A 22,772-nucleotide genomic window follows, 5' to 3' on the forward strand; every position below is an offset into this window, starting at 1 on the left:
GTTAGATTGGGGAGGTCAGGTGACGGGGTGATCCCTGAGCCGATCTTTCTGGCCTCCTGGGGTCTGGGCAGAGAAAACATCCTTTGTCTTCAGCTGGACTCTGTACTCCCAAGGCCAGGCCTTGGGACATTCTCCATGGTGTCACATGTGCCAGGCACTGTCTAACACTTTACACATACTGACTCATTTCGTCCTCACAGGAGCCCTATGAGGTACGTACTACAGGATCTGTTAATCCCAAATCCAAAAGCTCTGCAAGCCCCAAACTGTTCATGAGTTTGACACAAAATTCAATTAGTGGCAAACCTGACCTGAACTGATGGGAGGCCACTGATACCTTAGTGAGCCTCTTGGTGAAAATATTCGTGTTTCCCTGCAGAGGTATTAATGAGTTTGACAAGGGGTGCTGCCCCAGAGCTGGCAGAAGACGTTAGAGAATATGTGGAAGATGGACCATATGGCCTTTCTACAATTCAAAACTTCTGAATTCCAGAGTATACCTGATATTGGGGTTTTGGACCCATCTTATTATTCTGACTAACAGATGAAGAAACAGAAGTTAAATAACCTGCCCAAAGTCATGAGCTGGGTCTGTCAGGCCAGCCTGGGTGGGTGTGTAAGGGGGGACATGGTGGTACCATCCACTGGGCGCTGGCCTCCTCATTTCACTCATGATGCTTTTGGACAGACAAATGGTTGAGTTTAAATTTAACTTGGTGTTTGGGGCTCAGAAGTTGGAGCGGTCAAGTCTACTCACCCTCTGTCCTTCCTCCAGATGGTGTGGTCCTGGTGGATCCTGAGTATCTCAAGGAGAGGAGAGGTGAGCTGTGGCCCTTACCCCCAGCCTGTCAGGGGCCTCCTTTTCCTCCATGACCTCCAGCCGAGGGCCTTCCTGACTCGCAGGCAGAACGTCAGCAGTAAGAGAGGCAACAAGCCTGTCCTTGCCCCTCCCCGCTGGTACTTCCCTCGACAGCTGCAGTCAACGTCAGAGCAGGTGCCTTGGCCTCCCCTGGCCTGGGGCGACCCTGCCTGTGCCCATTTTGGGAGAACCTTTTAATGCCCTGAGCCCTTTTACATCAATCCATCATGACTGTTGCAAGGCTGGGGATGCAAACAGAGCAGGAGTTAGGGTCTCATTGTACAGAAGAGAAGATTGATTCCTGGGGAGGTCAAGGGATTGTCTAAGGTCAGCAGGAGGACAGGAGGCGGGGGGTGAGTGGGACAAGACTCTGAGCCTTCCGGACACCACCCAGCACTTGTTTCCCCTCCCACTACTCTTTCCCACTGTGCTCCTTCCCAGCCCCTATCAACCCTGTCAGACCCTCTCCACACATGCCCTGGGCTGCAGTGGGGGGTGGAGAAGAACAGAACCGATCCAGCAGTCAGCCCCGCTTCCTCCCAGGGGCCAGGCACCTGACACCCCATCCCAAGGGCAGCGCAGCCCTCCCCGCAGGAGCTCTGGGACAGACCCGTGCCTCCAGTGGGGCCAGTCCCAGGGCTGCGGCTCACGCTCTGGGGGGCGTGTTTGCTGCCCTCCCAGGCCCCTCCTTAGTGCCCCCTGCTCCCACAGTCTATGTGACACTGACCTGCGCCTTCCGCTACGGCCGGGAGGACCTGGATGTCCTGGGCCTGACCTTTCGCAAGGACCTGTTTGTGGCCAACGTGCAGTCCTTCCCGCCAGCCCCTGAGGACAAGAAGCCCCTGACTCGGCTGCAGGAGCGCCTCATCAAGAAGCTGGGCGAGCACGCCTACCCTTTCACCTTTGAGGTCAGGGACTGTCAGCCCCTGGGGCCCCATTCCAGAAGCATCCCTCTAGCAAGCCCTCTGGGCAGGCATATGGGGGCAGCTGGGGCAGCAGCTCCATGCCACCCAGTTTCCCAGTGTACGCTGGGACCAGGGCATTGGCACTTACGTTGCCTGGTAAGTGTCTCTGGCCACTGCCAGGGGCATCACCCTTACCTCTGTGCTACTCCCCAGACCCTCCTGAGTCCGGGTCATTGGTGGGAGAAAGGGGGGTCGAGGCGGCTGCTGCAGAGAAAGAAGGAGCCCTTTCTGGCCCCTGGGTCACCACAAGGCTGTCTCCTCCCTCAGACCGGCTGCCCACTAGCCCTGCTTCAACCCAGCTCACAAACGAGGATGGCAAGTAGTGGATTTCCCTGCTCGGCCATCTTTTCACTCCAAGACCCCAAGATTCTGGATTTTCAAATTAACTGTTTCTCAGACTCCGATTCTGTGATTCAGTGAAATCCCCTGGCTTTCTGTGAGGGTCAGAGAAAGGGAGAGGATACAGAGCCATCCTCTCTGTTATAGATGTATTAGCTTCTTGTGGCTGCTATAATGAACCATTGCAAACTTGGTAGTAATTAAACCTGCTAATTAAAACACGAATGTGTTATCTTACAGTTCTGGAGGTCAGAAATCAAAATCAGGTCTCACGGGGCTAAAATCAAGTGTCAGCAGGGCTGCATTCTTTCTGGAGGCTCTAGGAGGGAAACTGTTTCCTTGCCTTTTCCTGCTTCTGGAAACCACTCACACTCTTTGGTCCCTAGCCTACCCCTCCTCCATCTTCAAAGACAGCAATGGCTGGTCCAATCTTTCTCAAATCCCATCACTCTGATGCTGTCTTTTCTGCTTCCTGCTTTCACTGTTAAGGACCCTGTGATAAGGCCCATCTGGATAATCCAGGATAATCTCCCCATCTCAGGATCCTTAACTGAATCACACTGTAAAGTTCCTTTTGCCACTTAAGGTAACATTATCACAGGTTTTGGAGATTAGGATGTGGACATCTTTGGGGGGCCATTATTCTGCCTACCACAGTGGACATCATGGAAAGACCTTTTCAACTCTTGTTCTGTGGGGACTGTGTTGGGTTAAACCCTTAGATAAAGGAAAACACTGAAATCCTTGGTTTTACTGAAGGGGCCTCTGGTCTAACATGGGGCGTGGCTTGGCATGGTCTGATGGGGGAAACGTGGTCTGTCCCCTGAATTCCCTAGTCTGATGGCAGGGACATGGCCTGTCCTCAGGGTCCCCTGGTCTGATGAATGTGTGTATGGGTGCCTGGGGTGGGAGACACAGAGGGGTCAGTGGTGAATGTGACAGGTCTGTCCGTCCTCTTAACAGATCCCTCCGAACCTCCCATGCTCTGTGACGTTGCAGCCGGGGCCTGAAGACACAGGGAAGGTGGGTCACCCCCAAGGGAGCATCTCTCTGGGCCCAGGACACTGTCTCCAGTTCCCTGGCTTTCTCTCTGGGAGGGCGCTGGAACCCTCCCTGTAGAAGCCTCCTTGCCACTAGGCCAGGCTGATCCCACCTCAGATAAGCAGTCTTTTCAGACAGGGCAGCAGATATGGGATCACTCAGTTATGTGCCCAGGGTCACTCTCGCTGGCCTCGGTGTTGTCTGCAGAATGTTCTCTGGAAAACCAGCTGGCCTCACAACCCTGTGTGGAGGTGCAGTCATCACTGTTTCACAGGTGGGGAAACTGAGGCTCAGAGAGGAGTGACACCATGAGTGGCCCAGGCCTCAGATCTCTGAGCCTGTTTCCTCATCTGCGAAATGGAGGTGGTAGGATGTGCCTCGTCGTGTGGTCGAGAGGGTGGAGTGAGACGCTGCAGGGGCACGCCCAGTGCAGGGTCTGTGCACCGGAGGTCGGGGGGAGCTCTCTAAACAGGGCTGCTGAGGTGCCTGTTGTTGTTTCTGGGCGGCTGCCTCGCCGAGTGATGAGGACAGCCCCCCAGACAGGCAGGAGTCTGGACCGGAGCCCGGTCAGGGAGCAGCTCTGCGGGAAGGTCGGATGGGGGAGGCAGCCCCGCCGCTGGCTGAGCGCAGGGCTCCGAGTCACACGAGGGGGGTCAGGCCGTGGGAACGTGGTGTTCCCATCCAGCGGCCTCGTTAAATGAGAGGGTGGGCAGGCTGTGCTCACGGGAGCCGGTCCTCTCCAAGGCTCTGCGGTCAGTGACCCTTCCCCACAGGCCTGCGGTGTGGACTATGAAGTGAAAGCCTTCTGCGCCGAGAACCTGGAGGAGAAGATCCACAAGCGGTGAGAAGGGTGCAGCTTCCGCCTGCCTGGGCGTGGGCTGCCTGCTGGCAGAGGGAGGGAGACAGGATGGGCCGAAGTCCGAAGAAGACAGAAGTCACAATGCCTGGAAGTGTGCGAGGAGGGGCCTCACGTTCCAGCCTTGGGAGCTCTGCAAAGGGCACTCGGGAAGGCTGGCAGGTTGTGAGGGCTTCCTGGGGGAGGTGGCTCAGTTGCCTTGGCTCAGGCCTCAGCGCTTTTCCCTTTGCACCACTGTACCCGCTTCCCTTATCTCCCTGCCTCTAATCTCTTCCTCTCCAGACGGCGTGTCCTTTAATTTTGTTTTGGAAAAAAAACGAAAAACGAAAATCAGATTGTTTTAAACAGTGAGCAAGATGTTTCCCACCAGCTTGGACCCCCATCTCCCAGTTCTCCTGGGAGGCCATCAGCAGGAGGTTGTGGCGGCGGGTTAGGGGGGTGTCAATGGAGGCTTCGAAACAAGGCAGGGAAGGGGAGAACGTGAACCCACCCAGGGCAGAGGGAGGAGGTCAGCCATATGTCAGAGAGGGGAAGCATTTTCCTGGAGAGGCACAGCCCTGGGCAGACAGAGAGCCCAAGCTAGCAGCCAGAAATAGCTGGCCCTGACTTCTGGGGTGAGCTGCCCAGCCCCGCGCTCACACCTGCCCCTCCTGGGGTCGGGCTCTGCTCTGGCTCCTGGCGAGGCTGGCCTCAGCCCCCAGCTCTGATGCACCCTGCTTCCTGAGGGCGCTGCAGCCTCTTAGGGAGCGGGCTGAGTTTGCCACCTGGTGGTCGCAGGATGCATTGCACATCTCCAGCTCCAGCCTGGCAGCTTATGTGTGTGGGGAGATGGGATCCTTCTCCCTTGCTTCTCTGTCCCCCTTTTCTTCTTAAGCCCTGAGATCAGGAGAAAGGAAGGGGGTTGTAGGTTGTGGTAGGTGGCCTAACCAGAGCAGGGAAGAGGAGGCAGCGTTGAGAGCCATCACTCTCAACCTACCACCAATAGGACATTTTAAGTCCACGCCGGAGTTACTAATAATGATATAGCAACTATCACTTATCAAGAGCTTATTAGACACCAGACACAGTTCAAAGTGACGGACATGTATGAACTAATTCGATCCTCACAGCAACCCTAAGAAGTGGGTCCTGCTGTTGTCACCATTTTACAGATGAGGAGACTGAGGCACGGAGGTTAATTTACTCAAGGTCATATAGTTAGTATGGGGAGAGCTAGGACTTTAACCCTGGCTATCCAGCTCAGGGAATGGAGGTGGCTTATCTGAGAAAGAGGGATGCCGGGATACCTAGCACACCTGACAGTCAGGAGACTGCCTGACTGAGTCCCCATCCCCTCACCAAATCTTCGTGTCCTTGTTTCCTCCCTGAGTCCATCACCTTCATTGAGCCCCATCCCATCTCTGGGCCTCCATCCTCTCACTGAGTCTTTATCCTCTTTACTCCCCCTGACTGAATCCACACCTCCTCACTGAACTCCATCACCTCTCTGAACCCTGTTTCTTCATGGGGCCCTTGTCCCCTGTGTATATTTTTATTTAATAGATATTTAGCAGGTATTTATTATATGGCAGCAGGCACTGTCACAAATACTGAGAATACAGTAGTGAACAATTTAGCCAAAAACTTCTGTCCTTAAAGAGCTCACACTATTAGGTGACATCGGGGATGCAGGAAGTGAAACAATAGTCCCTTTCTTAGCGTCCCGCTGGCTACCAACACACAGATCCGCATAAAGTGCTGCCATGGGATGGTTCGGCCTCTGATGTGGTGGGAGTTCAGACCAGGAGAAGATCAGAGTGGGCGGATCTAGGGAGTTTCCTGGTAGAGCAGGTGTTTGGCTGGGCCTTGAGGAAGGAAGCAAATGAGGGCAGAAGCTGGAAGAGAGTGTTATAAGCTGGGACCCAGTATAAGCAGAGCTTCAGAAATAGGACTAGATAGACCATCGAGAATGATAGTGAGGAAGTGGAGGAGGCTGGGGACAGGATGGAGGAGGTTGGAGTGGGACCAGATGGTGACAAGGCCCTATGGCAAACTCTGCAGTTTGGACTGGAGTCCAAGGTCATGGGAACCATGGCAGTCTCTTGAGCAAGAGAAGGATGTGAGGGTCGCAAGGAAAGAGGATGGAGGCAGGTGACTCTGGTCATCTTTTGCTCTACCCATCTCCACTAGGAATTCTGTGCGCCTGGTCATCAGGAAGGTGCAATACGCCCCGGAGAGGCCCGGCCCCCAGCCCACAGCCGAGACCACCAGGCAGTTCCTCATGTCGGATAAGCCCTTGCATCTGGAGGCCTCCCTGGATAAGGAGGTAGGAGGCTTGGGCTTGGCAGGGGGTGGGGGCCACTCCCCCAGGGCTGGAGCCTCAGATCCCAGCTCTCTCATGCCCTCCGGTCCTCCTCGGCTGGGAGCTTCTGCCTCCAGCCCAAGGATCACAGGGCTCAGGGAATCTGAGACCTCTGTTGGAGGATTTGGAGAAGCTTCTTGGGGACTAAAGGCGTGGCAGAGGTGGGGCATGAGCTCAAAGGGTGCGATTGACTTCAGAAGTCAGCGTACCTCCTGAAGGGTCCTGGGTCCTGGCCATCTCCCTGCACCCCCGTCCCCCTTTGAAGTGTGAGCACCTCCTCTCCCTCTTGGGGGGCAGCTGAAGGCAAGTGCTTGGGCCAAGATGCAAGTTGAGGCCCTTCAATGAGGATTCAGAGCAGGTTCCCTCAGTGAGTGCATCAGCCCTTCCCCACCTTTCTCCTGCTTCTTCCAGACCCTCCTGGGTCTAAATTCCAGGCAGCCAGAGCCACCAGGGACTTGATATATCACCTACTCCAGTCCCTCCATGGTACAGAGGGGGAAACTGAGGCTTAGATAACCTGTTCAAGGTCACACCGCTCTCACCGTCATTACCGTTATTATTACTGTTATCGTTACTTCTGGTGACCAACCCCGGAGTGGAACACAGGAGTATCACCTTCTAACTTAATTATCTTTCAAGGTCCCACAAGGAACTTAAGTTTAACGTGCCCAGTGGCATCAGTGGGAAGTGGCTGATGAACTTGGGGCCAATGTCAGAGTGGCCAAGGCCTGGGGAACCCCAGGAGATGTGTGTGGGGCCTCTTTTCCCTCCCCATCATCTAAAGCTTTGGAGTCTTCCCATCCATCCCTCTCCCTTCTTACACCTCCCAGATCTACTACCATGGAGAACCCATCAGTGTCAACGTCCATGTCACCAACAACACCAACAAGACAGTGAAGAAGATCAAGATCTCGGGTACTTGGGCAGAGGGCCGGCCCAGGGGGCGGCAAGGGGACTCCTCCCAGGGGTTGGGGTAGCTGAAGGCTCTCCCCTCACTAACAGCCTTGTAAATCACTACTGGCCCACAGAGAAGCCCAAGGCCTGCTAAGCCAAAGGGTAAGGCTTTTGAGGCTGGTAACACAGGCTGCTTATTGGCGGGGTGATGAGTTTACTATTGAAGCCCCCTCTTCTCTTAGGTTCCCTGGGTTCTGGCCAGGGCTGTCCTTCAGGGGGAGATTTTTGTTTATGGAAGGAGTGGGCATGTTTGAGCTGCCATGTAGAGGATGGGTCCATCTCCTGCAGAAGCTTCTGGTGGACTGGCTGTTGCCTGGGGCTGAACATCCCCAACTCGGGGAGCCTGGGACCCCTGGCTCACCCCACCTTGTTTCCCTCTTCCTCCCCAGTGCGCCAATATGCAGACATCTGCCTTTTCAACACAGCGCAGTACAAGTGCCCCGTGGCCATGGAAGAGGCTGAGTAAGTGAGCACAAGGCCAGCTTTGGACGTGTGGGGTCCAGTGGGGAAAAGAGAAGCCCTGGGTCTGGTCACAGGTCCAGGTGGCTCTTCTCCACCTGGCAGAGGGCCTGGCCTCAGATTTCCCTGCCGCTCAGTGTAAATGACCCTGAACAGCCTTTTAGAAACCATCCACTTGGTTTAGCTATAAGGAAATGCATGCTACAGTCAGGGAAAAGACCCACTAAAACTAGAATGACAAAATAAGAGCTAGTGAATCTAAGAGGACTGGGGTTATGGAGGGAAGAGAATAATTACACTGTACTGGAAACCTAGATTGCACAAAGCCCTCTGAGTTCGGGTTGCTGCTGACCCCAGTACGTAGGGAAGGAAATGGGGCCAGAGAGATGTGACTTGCTCAGCCTCACGGGGCTGGCCAGCGGCAGAGCTGGGGCTCCTCTGACTCCGAGGGTTGCTGCACCCCAGCTCGCTCATTGTTGAGAAGGGGGATGGCGGATGGAGCAAAAGCAGGCCAAAACTGAACAATCCAAACACCTTACACATGATGGATGGAGATGAAATAAAGCAAATAAGGTCTTCACTGTAGAACCTAGGGGGTGGGTATATGGGTGTTCACTGCACAATTCTTTCAGTTTTCCTGTATGTTTGAAATTCTTTCATAATAATATGTTAGGGAAAGAAAAAGTCCATGCTGTCTCCACTAAAAAATTATCCTAGCCAAACAGCACAGGGCCAAGCAGTACACTGAATTTTTAAAACCTTGCAGCTGCTTACAAACCAAGAATGAAGTTGTTGAATCACCCCAGGGTCACTGCTGTTTGCACGTGGAGCAGAGATGTGCCCCTTTTGGGTGGCAGTGGCCTCCCTGCCAGAGCTGGGCCTGGCCCATGTGGCCCCTTCGTGGGGGAGGGCGACTTGGAGCGGGGGAGGGGGACTTGGAGCAGGGCCGGGCTCTGTGACCTGGCTGGGCTGGGGTTGGCTCTGGGGGCCATCTCCACATCGGTCCCCCTTCTTCCCAGTGACACAGTGGCGCCCAGCTCGACATTCTGCAAGGTCTACACGCTGACCCCCTTCCTGGCCAACAACCGAGAGAAGCGGGGCCTCGCCCTGGACGGGAAGCTCAAACATGAGGACACGAACCTGGCCTCCAGCACCCTGTGAGGACCCACCCTCCCCAGTCCCAGGCTCTGGGATGCGCCCCCTCCCCCGGCTCCCCTGCCCTTCCCCCAGACAGGTCCACACCCACCTTGGTCCCACCAGTGCCAGCGTGGGCTCAGGCTACCCGCTCCCCAGGCGTTGTCCAGGGCCTGTCCTCATGAGCTTGAACTGCCAGGGAAGCTGTCCCCCAATCCCACCCCTCTCCAGGGGTGCCCCAGAGAGCAAGATGGACCACTCGACCAGCCTCTCGTAGTCAGTGCTGGGCTCTGCTGGCTTGCCTAGGGGAGGGCAACCTGGAAAGGCTTCGTGCAAGAGGCAGGAGCTTCTGACGTCATGTCTTCTGTTGGATGGAGTGTGACCCTGAGGCAGAGCAAGGCTGGAAGGAAGGAAGGAAGGAAGGGAGTGGCTTCTGGAAGGGTCCTAGCAGGAGAGGATGAATCAGGACAAGCCTGGGGAGTCTGGAGGGATGAGGGTGGTGAGCTGGGCTAAACCACACGTGGGGGTGTCCCCGGAGGGCAGAGATCCCAGGGCCATAACATAGGCTCACTCCTGTCCCATGGTCACCACTGACTCTCTGAGGCCACCCTCCTCTAGTGGAGACCTGGGGGTGTGGGGACCCATCTTGTCCTGCCCGCTGAGGTCTGGCCGTTCCTGGGGGTTTGACCCACCTCTGCAGCACCGCTGCCCGCCACTCCAGCCCAAACGCTGTCTCACCCGCCCCTTCGTATGCTACCATCTCCCCTCGGAGTGTTTGCTCTCTTCTTCCCTGGCTCAAATCCTACCTGCTTTCAAGACCTAATTAAAGCATCACTTCCTGCAGGGTCTTCCCTGGTACCCACTCCCCTCCTCTCCCCCGCCAACTGCCCTCTCCTCTCTGGCCCAGCAGTGAGAGAAAGGGAATCCACCTGAGAGCAGGAAGAGCCGCTCCGCACAGCACTGGGACTCAGGCCCCTGGAGGGAAGCAGGGGTTGAACCCCCAGGGCCGCAAAGCCAGACTCGGAAGCCAGGGCTCTGGGTTCCCGCTCCCTGAGAGCAGACCTCGCCTTTCTCACACACTGGGCTCTGCCTGTACCTGGCGGCTGAGTGGCCAGGAAAGGGACCGATGGCCGCTGGCCCCACCGCACCCCACCCTGCCGGGTCTTGCCCACCAGCAAGCCCTGTGAACCGGCTTCCCTGTGTCGCCTCGCAGGTTGAGGGAAGGAGCCAACCGGGAGATCCTGGGCATCATTGTTTCCTACAAAGTGAAGGTGAAGCTGGTGGTGTCTCGGGGCGGGTAAGTGCTCCAGCCCAGCCCAGACCCAGACCCCGAAGTGCAGCGGGGAGGTCCCTGATGGCCACACCGGCTGCCCCATTCTGCCTGTTTGCTGGGCCTTTTAGCTGCATCCTGTTCCTTCTCTTTCTCCTCCTCCACCCCTCTCCCTCTTCTACTTCAGAGGCCTTCGGCCCCTCTCTTGCCCCTCCCCTCTTTCTCTCCTCCCCCCTTCTCCTCTTCTTCCTCTTTTTCCTCCTCCTCCTCTTCCCCATCGCTAGTCTGGGCACATGGGAGGTGGGGGGAAGCTTCCTCAGAGTCTGTGCTGTGGGGTCTACAAGGGGTGCCGTGTCCGTCATCACATCTCAGGGCACAGCACCCACCCCGACTCATGCCCAGGCTGATCTGCTGGGGAAATGGCTCAAGGAGCTCAGAATTCCAGAGTTGGATTGGGGATGCTCCGACTCTCCCATTTTACAGATGGGGAAACAGAGGCCCAGACAATTCCCCACACATTTCCTGACATCTCCTCCCTTAATCTCAGGTCACGGGCTGGGTGCTGGGGTCATGGCAGTAGACCAAACGTATTCCCTGACCTGGAGCATAGTCTGGTGGAAGCTCAGAAAGAATTCCCACTTTTCTCCATATGTTGGGCCTACATGTTGCTATAAACCTAGAATTAGGATTTCTAATTTGTCAGAGGGATTTTTTTTAATTCATAAATTTCTATGAAAAGGTTGGAAAGCTAATAGCATTAGACATCGAGTATCCTTTATTCTTAGAATAATGCCTCGTGCAGGTGACAGTGTGTAATACGGACCATATATTATAGGACATCTCAGAATCACAAATCTCAAATCCCGTGTCCTGTGACTCTTGCAGGACCCACAGTCTGCCTCAGGCTCCTTCTTGAGGAACCCTGGGGGAATCCTGAAGTGCTTCCTTCTGCCATTGGATAGTCCCAGCCTCCCCAGGGCAGGCAGCACAGGGCTTAACTTTTATGTCTCCTTTACAGATAATGACCCTGGGGCTCCCCTCACAGGGAGTTTGGTTTAGCCAGGCCTGGGTTTCAGTTCCCCATGCAGGGCTCACATCTCTGTATGTCCCCGAACGAGCAGTTACAACTGGGGTGGGTAGAGTGTGTCCCAGGATCTAATCTACCCCAAAGGGGAACAGAGGTGGTAAATGAATGTGCTTTCTGTTTTCTTCCTCTCTGAACTCTCTCCTGACCACTTCTCCCGCCTCCTCTGACCCACCCAGCCTGCTGGGAGATCTTGCATCCAGGTAAAGTCCCTTCCTTCGACCTGATCAACTCAGCTTCCTGGAGGGCCCAGAGACCATTGTCCTGATTGTTCAGAATCACGGGCACTAGGTTGGAAGGAATCTTAGCAGTCCCTTTTGATTGCCAGGCTCAGGCCTGTGCCGGGACTAGGACCCTCTCCAGAGGGACTGGGGAGGTGCAGTTTCTCCTTTCAAACCCATCCCTGCTCTTCCATCCTACCCAAGTGACAAGGACCTCTGCAGACAGCAAAGTTGGCTCCATTTACCTGGGGAGTGGCCCCCAATCAGTCTGTTTTACAGGATGTTTTGGAGAAATGCAGGCTTTGTGGCTTTCAAACTTCTACACTAATGAGAACTAACTGCTGGCTGAGTGTTGTTAAGGAGAGGTCCTGAGATCTGCCTTTGTAGACAAGGCTTCTTGGAGCCAACTGGATCCACGTGCATTCCAAAAATACCTGTGCTCCAAACCCAGTGCTTTTGCTTCCTCCTGTCACAAGGTGCCACTATTGCTCATCCCAAGAAAACTTAGTCCATTTGGCGAGGTGAAATTCAATTCAGTGTAATTCAGTAAGAATTCCCTGAACCCATACTTGAGCCCAGCCTTGTGAGGGGGACTGAGGTCTCAGAGAGGAATCAGATACACCCCCTGCCCTTGATTGCACATAGCCTGGTGGAAGGTTAAGGTCCAGAATCTTCCATCTGTATTCTGGATGGCTTTAGTGAAGGTTGGCAGTCTTAGTCTTCCACCAGCTTCCATTTTGATAGCTCACTTTTCCAAGTGAACCTGGAGAAGCAATCCCCTTTGGAAGCAAAAAGCCAAAAAAAAAAAAAAAAAAAGCCAAATTGTTTCAATAGCCTTATGAAACCCCCATGTTCCTACTGAGGGGAAGTAATAATTCTAGCAGGCACAAGCTTCACAGTTTAACCAAGCCTTTTACCTACATCACCTCCTGGAAGTGGCTCTAGAAGGTAGGTATAGTTAGCTCCGTTTTCCAGATGAGCTCAGTGAGACTTAAAGATGTGAAGTGCTCCTCAGTGAGTGGTGGGGCTGGCGGAACAGCCCTTTCTGGTTGCGTAGTTTATACCCCTGACCTCTCCGTCCCCTGCCCCATCCTCCTCTCAACCGGCCCCTGGCAGCAAAGTCAGTAAGATGATGTGCCTTTAGGCGCTCACAGTAGACAGGGCCTTGTAGGGTGATACCACCTAAGTGGAGTGGAGGAGATTTTAGGGCTGCTTTTGTCTGGAGTGGAGAAAGAGGGTGGGTGGAATCACCTTCTCAATTCTGAGATGTTATCACACAGGGTTAAGGGTGTGAATTAGGGAGTCAGAATCCTCAGTCTGTAACTTTTTTTTTTTAATTTCTCTCTTTAATTAATTAATTAATTAAATTTTTGGCTGCGTTGGGTCTTTGTTGCTGCGCGCGGGCTTTTCTCTAGTTGCGGTGAGCTCGGGCCACTCTTTGTTGCGGTGCGCGGGCTTCTCATTGGGTGGCTTCTCTTGTTGCGGAGCACGGGCTCTAGGCGCGCGGGCTTCAGTGCTTGTGGCACACGGGCTCAGTAGTTGTGTCACACGGGCTCAGTAGTTGTGGCTCATGGGCTCTAGAGCACAGGCTCAGTAGTGGTGGCGCATGGGCTTAGTTTCTCTGCGGCATGTGGGATCTTCCCAGACCAGGGCTTGAACCGTGTCCCCTGCATTGGCAGGTGGATTCTTAACCACTGTGCCACCAGGGAAGCCCTGTCACTTTCTTTTAATAGCCGTACGGCCTTGGATAAGCTGCGTTTTCTCCTTGGTCTCAATTTCCCAGCCTGTACATTGGGTTGTTGTGAAGGTTAAATGAGTGACTCTAGACTACTCCTTGGCGGAATGCCCTGGCGGTCCAGTGGTTAGGACTCTGCGCTTCCACTGCAGGGAGCACAGGTTCGATCCCTGGTCAAGGAACTAAGATCCCGCAAGCTGAGCAGCAAGGCCGAAAAAAAACTCTGTGCCTCCTTGGCACAGAGTCAGTACCATGTGAGTGTCTGCTCTTGTTATTATTCTGTCCATCAGGGCTAAGGGGAGAGAAGGCCCAGTCAGAAGCATTAGCCAGTAGCAGCACCGCTCCCATCCTTCCGTCCCCACACGGCTTCAAGGCTCTGTGCACAATGTAGACAGTGCTGGGGCCTGGGTCCCATCTAGCTTGAATTTGATTAAGCCGACCTCAGCAGTGCATCATCTAGATTGCAGGGGGCTAGGGCCACCTGAGCACTTTCACAGGAGCCCCCTGGAGATGTTGGGAGATAGGACAGAGTGAGGGTGGGAGGAGTTCCAACCAGGAAGTTGGGAAGGGCAGTGTCAGGGGAGGCTGGGCTGGCTGTGGCCATTTGAGGCCAGCAGGGACTCAGGGCACCTCTGGAGCCACTCAGTGAGCAAGATGCACACTCACTGCCCGGGTCAACCCTTTTCCCACCCCTATGCCTCCTCCCAGCTCTTGGGAATCCAGGGATCCTTCTCAGGAAAGGGGAAGTTTCCATGTTTTTTGGAGCCGGGAGAAGAAGTCTCCCAGTTCAACTCCCAGGTAGACTGATGCTCAGGGAGTGCTGGAACTGGGTCTTGGGTCCAGATTTCCTGCCTCTTGGCCCAGAGCTACCATAAAACCCTCCCCAATCCTCAAAGTGACAGGGCATTGAGACTCACAGCCTGGGACTGGATTCAAGGCTCAACTGGTCTGGGTCTGTTTCAGTGACGTGGCTGTGGAGCTGCCCTTCACCCTAATGCACCCCAAGCCCAAAGAGGAACCCCCGCATCGGGAAGGTGAGCAGAATCTGTGGGTCACTGGGATGGGGTTTCCCTATCACCCCACCTACCTCTGGGTCAGCCTTCAGCCCAGGGTCACCCCTCTTCCCCAGCTCACAGGATCTTTTGTGAGGCCCACCCATGCTCCTATTTGCATCTGACTCCTCAGGAGACAGAGAGGTCTGGCTCTGTTCTCTCTGGGCTGGGGGTGGTGGTGGGAGCGGCACGGGCCATGCTTGGAGCCCTTGTCTGGCATCCAGGCATAGCGGAAGGGGCTGCATGGATAAGATGATCCCTGGACACTCCACCCCCATAATTTTTCCAAGTGATACCGGATTGGTCATATTTCATTAAACCTAAGACTGTTTCAGTTGAAAGAAACATTGTAGTAGGTACCACAAAGAAAGAAAAGTGTTCCCACAATTAAACTTTGAAATGCCATTGATTGTAAACATACCCCAAGTTCAGAGATGTGAAAATGTGAATAAATGGTTGTATTAGAGTTAGTGACAGTCATGCATGCAACAAATGAATCTAAGTCGTGTTGGAGACATGCCAAAAGAAGCAGGGTCCAGAGATTTTTCTGTTCCCCTGGGCCTGCTGTGGGCCTCCCTGGCCCTCCCTGGACCCTCTTCCCTGCATTTAAGGTGATTCGAGGTGTTTCCAAGACCAAGGACCAGCTCCCCCTTCTCTACTCCCCTCCCTTCTTTCCCTCCCCATCTTAGCTTAGTTGTCCCGGGGTGGGGACCTGTGCCCACCTGCCCGCTTGCCCACTCACCAATAACCCATGGGCACTCGTCTGCCCTGTGTTTAGTTCCAGAGAATGAGGCTCCAGTGGATACCAATCTCATAGAACTTGACACCACGTAAGCCGAACCCTGCCTGCAGACATATTGGGGGGGGGGGGCGGGGGCGGGCCTTGGGAGGTGGGTGGGGCTACCTGTTTATTTGCATTTATGCTAATTAACCCCCTGAGGAGCAGCTGGTCTAACCCGTCTGCTGAGAGCCGCCTCTGCTCGCCTCTTCAGCAACCCGCTTGCCTGCATGTGACTTGAAGGACCCTCGGTGCCTGTTCCTCTTCCTCCTGCCTTGGTGGGGTCTGTCTTCCTCCCTCGTCCTTGCACGTCCGTCAGTCCGTCAGTCCGTTCGTCCATCCACAGCACCTGCTCGGCTGTCACAGGGCTGGTTTGTGGCCCTGGGCTGGGGCTCTCTTGCCTGGCCTTCCCCCAACCAGTGGAATCAGGCCTTAGGGTGGGGAAGTTTCTGGGGATCTTGTTGCTTCTGACTCCCAAGAGGACCAATGTGGATTCCCCTGCGGTCGAAGGCTGTCGTGTCACCGGACAGTGGCCAGAGGGGGAGGACCTGGGCGAACATCACGGACCACCTCCAGGGCCAAGCAGCTTTCTCGCTCCAGCTCCAAATCCACACTTCCTTTGTCCCCCAGGAGATATTTGGGATATGGGGTTTTAAGTCACCCCATGAGGACACCCCATGCAGCTGGCTGAATTCTATGGGGCTGGGGCCTTGGGTGGGCCTATGTGGACATGTTTTATAGTAGAAGGGAACTTGCTGTCCTTAGAAGCAGCCCTTAGCCCTGAAACCCCCTCAGACACCCTCTTTTCCCACCCACATTTTCTCTGCCCCCCTATTTAGATTGGCCTACCCCCCTCCCTGCCCCCCACAGACACTGTCTTATCCAAGGTCCCTCAGGGTAGAATGTGAGCTCACACTTCCCTGGAGAAAAGGGGTTTTCTCTTCCAAGCCAAGCCCACCACTTCCTGTGCAGAAAACAGGAATGCTTTCTTTGGGTGGTTGAATGGGGTTTCTTGGGCCTGTTCTTGGGGGATTCAGAATATGCTGTGAAACTACTGGTGGCCTGGCCTCTTTGTGGGAATAAGTTCCTCCTCTGGCCCTAACCCAGCCACACTGACCCCCCCCCCCAATTTTTTGTGTCCCTTGACCCCAACTCCTCAAGAACCAGGTCAATTTCCAGCCCTTAGGCAAACTCATGCCTCCCTCTGGTATTTCCACAACTGGCTGGTCCCACTGTCATTGATGGGCATCCAGATGTGCCAGCCTGGCAGGCCTTTCTATCCGAGGCCAGTCCCAGAGGCCAGCCTCTGGGTCCCACCTGGCTGTGCAGGCTCTCCAACCCCTGGATAAGCCTGCTCTCCCTGCCCTGCAAACACACCCGTTTTCCTTGTCTTTCCCACCAGCGATGACGACATTGTGTTTGAGGACTTTGCTCGCCAGAGACTGAAAGGCATGAAGGATGACAAAGAGGAAGAGGAGGATGGTACCGGCTCTCCACAGCTCAACGACAGATAGACTGGGGCCGGCCCTCCCTCCGGGCAGCTCCAGGTCCACTCTCATGCACTAGGATGCTTGTTTGTCTTCTTCCTGCCCTGGTTCCCCCTCCCCTTTGTTCTTCCAGCTTCTACCGGGGGCCCCAGTGGTCTTTCAGGTCACGGTGGTGAACCTCTGGCCTCAGGATTGGCCCCGTCACCATGCCGACAGGGCCACGTGCACCACCTTCACCACTCTCGCTGCAGTCACCTCTCCATCCCTCCCTCTTTTCCTGTTGACCCCCAGAAAGGCCAACATGGCTCTGGTCTTGGAATTTGACTTGGGATGGGAGCAGAAAGGGGAAGATGGGGCACAAGGGCTTGGAGGGGTGGGGAAGGGGGCTCAAGACACATGAGAGGATGTCCACTGTCCCTGGTGATTAACACAGTTTTGGCAGCTACAACATGACCGAATCGAAGGCCAACCTCTGGCTGGGAGGGGCAGACCGGTGGATAGATTCTCCATGCAGTTCTTTTCGCAGTTTGGACCCACCAAACACCTCTCCCCTTCCTCCCCCATCCCCCCCATGCCCCTCTGTGACTGACAGTGACATTAGTGAAGGTTTGTGGACCCCAGGAATGGAGCAAAGTAGCTGGACTGACTTTCTTACCAGCAGTTACCTAGTCTAAGGCAAGTTGTGTGAAGTAGCCCAAGCCTATTTCAGTATCATCAGGATGTAATATCTTAACTGCCTTGTATCTTGTGTGTGTGTCCTATCTACAAATATGCACAGAGAAAGAGAGAGAGAAGGGAGGGGTCTTCAGAAAGCACCAAGGTCCTGAGGAGGTTTCCTGAAGGGTGACTCTGAGAGATGGGGGCGGGGTGGGAAGATGAGAGTCTGCCCAGCTCCCTTCCTTTGTAGACCTAAGAGGGATCAGTGATCCCATGGGAAGTGAGGGCCACCAGTGTCCTCCTGCCCTGCAGTTCTCCAGGGCCGGGCTGGGCTGCCCCTGCAGGCTAGGAGAGAGCACCTGAGGTCACTGTGCCCACAGTCAAAGAGGATCCTTCCCCAGAAGGTGGCAGGGTCCATCAGGATGCCCTCAGCTAAAAGGAAGGGGGGGACTCCTTTGTTTCCTTGGGGAGTTGATGGACCCCCCCCCCAGTAGTTCCCAGTGTCATGGGTACCCAGTACCCATTGGCTAGTGTTGGTGTGATTGGGACATGGGGCATTTCCAGGGCAACAGGGCAGGCAGACAATGAGGCAGAAAGTGTTAAAAGGTATCTGTTTTTGTCTGACCTTTGCTGCTCACTTACTGTGTGACCTTGGGCAAGTTCCTTTCCATCTCTGGGCCTCAGTTCTTCACCTAGAAAACCAAGGGGTTTGACCAGATGATCACAAAGGGCCCTCCCAGCTCTGCCTCCAAGAATTCGTGAACATTAGAGCTTCTGGTCTGGTGGGTGGAGCCAGAGCCACTGACTCTGATCTGTCTGCCACCAGCGAGGATTCATTGGACCCCAGAGGTGGCAGGGCCATGGAGAGCACCTAGCATCAGCACCCCACACCCACTCCAGGCCTGAGAAAGGCCCTTCTTGGGCTCCTGAGGGGTTGCGTGATGTCAAGCTGTGGCCATAGCTAGCATGAACTGCTTGGCCTTAGGGCCCGAGTGTTACAGAAGGACAGAGCTTGTATTTGCTGAGGTGGGTGGGGGAAGAGCTTGTGATAAGCCCGCCAGTACTTCACACCCCCTTTGAATGTCCTGAAGTTTACCTTATTCCCAAGCAAATATATTGATTAGCAGGGCAAGGGGATCTCTTGCTCCTTTCTATCCCTGTCCCATACTTGTGAAAAGGGAGACGGCAAAATTTTATTGTACAAGTTGCATCTCAACCCTTTTCAGTCCAGCCCCTCCTGGGGTGGACTGAGCAACCATTTTCCATGGTGAAATTACCCAGTTCACATGCCTGGCACTGTACCCCAGCCCTTCCCTTCTGAATCTCATGAAGACTCGACCCTAGGGACCCCTACTCCAGGTCAGAACCGAGTCAGCTTGGGGCAGTCACACTCCCATGGCCAGTTCTGGAGTCCCAGCTGCATCCAGCCCCTCCCAGAACTTGCTGGGCAGTCTGTACCTCATTTGGGCAGCTGGAGAGTTAATGAATTGTTGGAACAATGCATGGCAAGCATATGCTCTTCAGGGTTGTCTTCTGGAACCTTTGGGGCTGGTATAAGACCCTTTAGGATTTGGGGTGATCACTTGCCTACAAATAGACCTCTTCCCCCATCCCTAACCCGGTCACACAAAAGCTTTGTCAGGCTGGTTTCTTGACCTCCTTCCACCTCAAAATCACACTCACCATTTTGGGTTTATCCCAGTGTTGAACTGAAATTTCTCCAGCTGCAAGAAACATCGTGGGCCCATTTAGCCTTTTATTTACTCTCTGGGCCCAGGGCTGCAGAAGGGCAGTGGTCAAGTTCATTTGAATTTGGCTTAACCATCCTTGGTTGACAACCTCTCCGCTTGGTGCTGAGCACTGGAGACACAGAGTTGGGTCAGTCCCAGCCCCTGTCCTCAGGAAGCTCATGGTCAAGGGAAAGTTTTACGGGAAGTAGTGAGGGGGCCATTGCATTCAGGGCTCCATGATTGCTGCTAGTCTGTATAGTGCCTTGATGTGAATTAGAAATGGTGTCCCTTCCAGGTGGATTCAACCCACATTGGAATGCACAGCTGCTTGAGTGGTCACAGGCTGGAGTTTAGCCCCACTTGCCCCTGGGCTGGGCGCCCTCCTGCACCGTCATGCACTGCAGCCCAGTGGGACACTCAGGCTTCTTCCTGAGAGAAAGAACATCCAGATCATCTTTCCAAGTTTCTGGTTGGCTCCAGACCCCGCTCCTCCTGCAGCCCCCAAGCATGACTGAGTTCTTCTCTGCAGGGCCCCTCTCCATCTGGAGTCAGCCTGTCCAGGGGAACCCTTGGAGTGAAACTGGGGATGGGGGAGCCCCACTGGGCTCCAGGCACCAGCCCACAGTACTGGCTCTCTCTGTCCACGCGTTTGGAGCCTGCGCTGACCATGCCCCTCCACTCTGAGACTTTGCAGCGGGCCATGCGGGTGGCATGTAGGTAGCAGTCTGGGCAGCAAGGAAGAGCATGGCCGGGGGTGAAAGTCTGCAGGCAGAGGGCCAGCTGGACTTCCTCAGCCTTCCAACCGAGAGAAGAGTTCAGTCCCCGTGAAGATAAGGACAGAGTTCTTTGGCTGGACCCCCCGGGCCTCCTCAGTCTCAGAGCCCAGACAAACCGAGAGTGGGCTCACTTGGGGTCTTGGTTCAGCTGGGGGAGTTGCTGACAAGCTGGCCCCACGTGGTGCAGTGAAGAGCACCCTGGCCTGCAAGTCCACGATGCCTCTCCGTGTTGGCTGTTACCACCCAGCTGAGGAGCTTGAGCAGCTCATTCAACCTCTTGGGATTGGTTTCCCTAACTGTAAAATGAGACAGCCATCCCTTTCCCGCCCGACTCAAGGAACTTGTGAGGCCCAGAGGAGATGAAAGTCAGCTCTGTAAGTTGCACATGGCTGCCCAGGCTGTGGCCCTGCCACTGCCGGGGAGTAGCCCAGGGTCACACAGGAAGTTTGCCGCTGGCTGAGCCCTCCCACCCATCTTCATCTCTTGCTCCCGTCTCACTTAGGCAGAGGTCAACCAGGATGAGATGAGGCCAGTTTGAGGGGTGACCCAGCCGAGAGGGAAATTCAGATACTATTCAGGAATGCTGTGTCTCCAGGCGGTGGTCCCAGCAACCAAGACAGAGAGACTGGACATGGGTTGTGTCAGTGATTGGGGGGGCGGGGGCACACCTTGGTGTCAGAGGCCAGGAAGCGTTGGATCTGACCCCAGGTTAGGGAGAGCCTTGTCCCCCAAGCCCAGGGGTGCTAACCCCCCCACTACCCCACTAGAGAACCCCAAGGGTGAAGTGGAATAGAAATTGCCTGCCCCTTCCCTTCAAAGTGTAAGACCCCCTCCAGGATCAACCGGAGCTGCCAATTGTCACTTCTTGGTGACACTTGGGAGGGATTTGGGTCTGGGAAAAACCCAGGCCTCTTACGCTGAGATCTGAGCCCTGGCTGACGCATCCCCCATGGTTTCAGCAGCCCACAAAGGCAGCTTCCCTCCTGCCAGCGACTGGGGGCTGGATATCCTCCACCCATCCCAGAGGAAGGCATTAGGCCCCAATCTTGAGCTCTTATAGGGTCTCATGGACATAGGCCTATACCTGTTCTGGTTTTTAAAGTCAACAAGGACCAAAAGAGACTCCCCCAGCTCTCGTGCATAAGCCTGCATTGGGCCTGGCATTTTGCTTTCCTGGCCCAGGCAGCTCCATCACTTTTGTTCTTCCAGGACTGGAATGGCCTACCCATGGGGCAGGATCCCCACGTCTACCACTCTCCTGCAGGCTCACTGCACAGTGGCTTCAAAGGGAGGCCCGTTGAAGGGGGGAGCATCCTCCCCCCATCACTCTCTCCCAACTCTTCACCCCGAAAGGGAAGTCAAAGCACAGGTCCCCAGGACCCATGACCCGTAGACTCTGACACACTGGTTTTCAAACCAGGTGCTGTGGAACCCCTGGGGTGCCACAGAGCTTCGTCAGGGGCTGCTAAGGTGGGAGAACGGGGGTGGAGGCAAAGGATAGGTCTCCAGCCCTCCCCCCCACTCCCACTTCCACCAGAACAACTCTGCTTTTATCTGTCTTGCCTATTGAGGTTTCACCTGTAAACTTTCCTTTGAAGAAAAACTTCTTCAAACCACCATTCTGAGGTTTGATCTTAGACCAGCAAGCCCAGTTTCTATTCTTGCTTTTCCTGTTGGAATGACTCTAGCATTCCAATACAAAGTATCGTTGTATTGGAACTTGGGTCACAGACCCAGGCCCAAGCATTTGCTTATTAGCACACACACACACACAAACACATACTTGATGGTTTTGTAGCCCACCCCCACTGAAGCTCCGGCCTGGGTTTCATTTGGGCGGGGGCCTGGTGCTGTGAGGATGGGTCTTGGCCCTGATATTGGCCCAGGCATTGTGGGGGACCATGGAGGAAGCAAAGAGGCCCAGCCCCACCCCAGGACTTGTGTCTGTGCCCCAGTGTGACACCCCACTTCCCTGGCCCAGGCCCATGAGATGGCAGAGGGACAGCGTGGTGGGAAGAGAAACTAGAGTTAGGTTCCTCTTTATATACAGCCAGCTTTAGTAAAAGAAATGCCAAGGGAGGACTTTATGACAAAAGTCCCTCCTATGAAGGCAGGATTCCTCCAGAGACCCTTTAAGCAGCAAATTTCCCTCGAGCAATTCTAATAGGTTTCCATTCCCACATCTGCGGTCAACTGAACGTGTGGGCAACAGACGGGTGTCTGAAGAGAGGCTGGTTCCCTACCTCCAGTCCCCCAAATTCTCTTCCTGCTGGTCTGCTCCTCTGCCCAGATCCCTCACCGGGGCTGACTAAGAGGTGGGCACTTTGGGGAGACCTGGACCAGCCCTTGGCACAGCATCCTGCCTGGCCCCCACCCAGGGCATCCAGGTAGAAATGTGAGACTTGGGGCACAACAAGCCATGTGGCATGGGAGAAAGAGTGCCCAATGCTATTCTGTGTTCAGTCCGAGTGTGCCCTTGGGAACCTGACCTCAGTTTCCCCTTGTGTAAGATGGAGATAGTGGCCGGCTCTGCCCACCTCAAAGGGATTACTGCAAGGGTCATGGGAGAGGTGGGTATGAAGGGGGGCTCACAAATTCGGGGTGTGGTCATGGCCTGCCCTGGAGATCCAGGAGCACTCGGGGGATGATTGTTGGATGGACCGTCTTCCTAGGACATCTCTGCTCAGTGTTAGGGTCTAGCCACAGATGCCGGGGGAGGGGGCTGCATCTTCCTTTCCATTGGGAGCCGGCACTTAGCCTGGTACTGTGTGTGGATCCTGGGTGTGAGGAGTGACAGGTGGCGGAGACTGGTCTCCAGGTCTGTGGCCCTTCTGTTAAGTGATTCTTTTGTGACACCCTTATTCCTGGGTCACCTGCCAGGTTTATGTGTTGTACCTGTGGCATTCCTTATTATGTCAGATAAGTTATTACGGTTTATTCAACTCTAACAGGACAAATGAAAAAAAGAACCATAAATAGGAGCCCATTAAAGGTCTTTTATGACAGATGCTGGCTGTGCTTTTATTTCTGTCTC

The 22,772-nt window shown here is 54.7% G+C and overlaps 1 protein-coding gene across 6 annotated transcripts in view; it reads left to right on the plus strand.

The window, feature by feature from the left end:
* ARRB1 (arrestin beta 1) overlaps positions 1-22,746 on the plus strand; it is a 79,329-nt gene extending 56,583 nt beyond the window's left edge. For 3 of the 6 annotated variants that reach the window (XM_036860320.1, XM_036860323.1, XM_036860321.1), the window contains exons 4-16: positions 776-820; positions 1,571-1,767; positions 3,127-3,186; positions 3,978-4,045; positions 6,230-6,365; positions 7,232-7,316; positions 7,745-7,817; positions 8,834-8,971; positions 10,162-10,245; positions 11,482-11,505; positions 14,222-14,292; positions 15,089-15,140; positions 16,491-22,746. In XM_036860320.1, coding sequence (XP_036716215.1) covers positions 776-820; positions 1,571-1,767; positions 3,127-3,186; positions 3,978-4,045; positions 6,230-6,365; positions 7,232-7,316; positions 7,745-7,817; positions 8,834-8,971; positions 10,162-10,245; positions 11,482-11,505; positions 14,222-14,292; positions 15,089-15,140; positions 16,491-16,602 — 1,145 coding nt within the window. In that variant the 3' untranslated portion in view covers positions 16,603-22,746. The remainder of the gene's footprint in view (positions 1-775; positions 821-1,570; positions 1,768-3,126; positions 3,187-3,977; positions 4,046-6,229; positions 6,366-7,231; positions 7,317-7,744; positions 7,818-8,833; positions 8,972-10,161; positions 10,246-11,481; positions 11,506-14,221; positions 14,293-15,088; positions 15,141-16,490) is intronic. The other 3 variants (XM_036860325.1, XM_036860324.1, XM_036860326.1) reach the window with 3 other exon arrangements.
* Positions 22,747-22,772: the final 26 nt, after the last annotated feature.

This window comes from Balaenoptera musculus, chromosome 8 (genome assembly GCF_009873245.2).
Source record: "Balaenoptera musculus isolate JJ_BM4_2016_0621 chromosome 8, mBalMus1.pri.v3, whole genome shotgun sequence".
Taxonomy (NCBI): domain Eukaryota; kingdom Metazoa; phylum Chordata; class Mammalia; order Artiodactyla; family Balaenopteridae; genus Balaenoptera; species Balaenoptera musculus.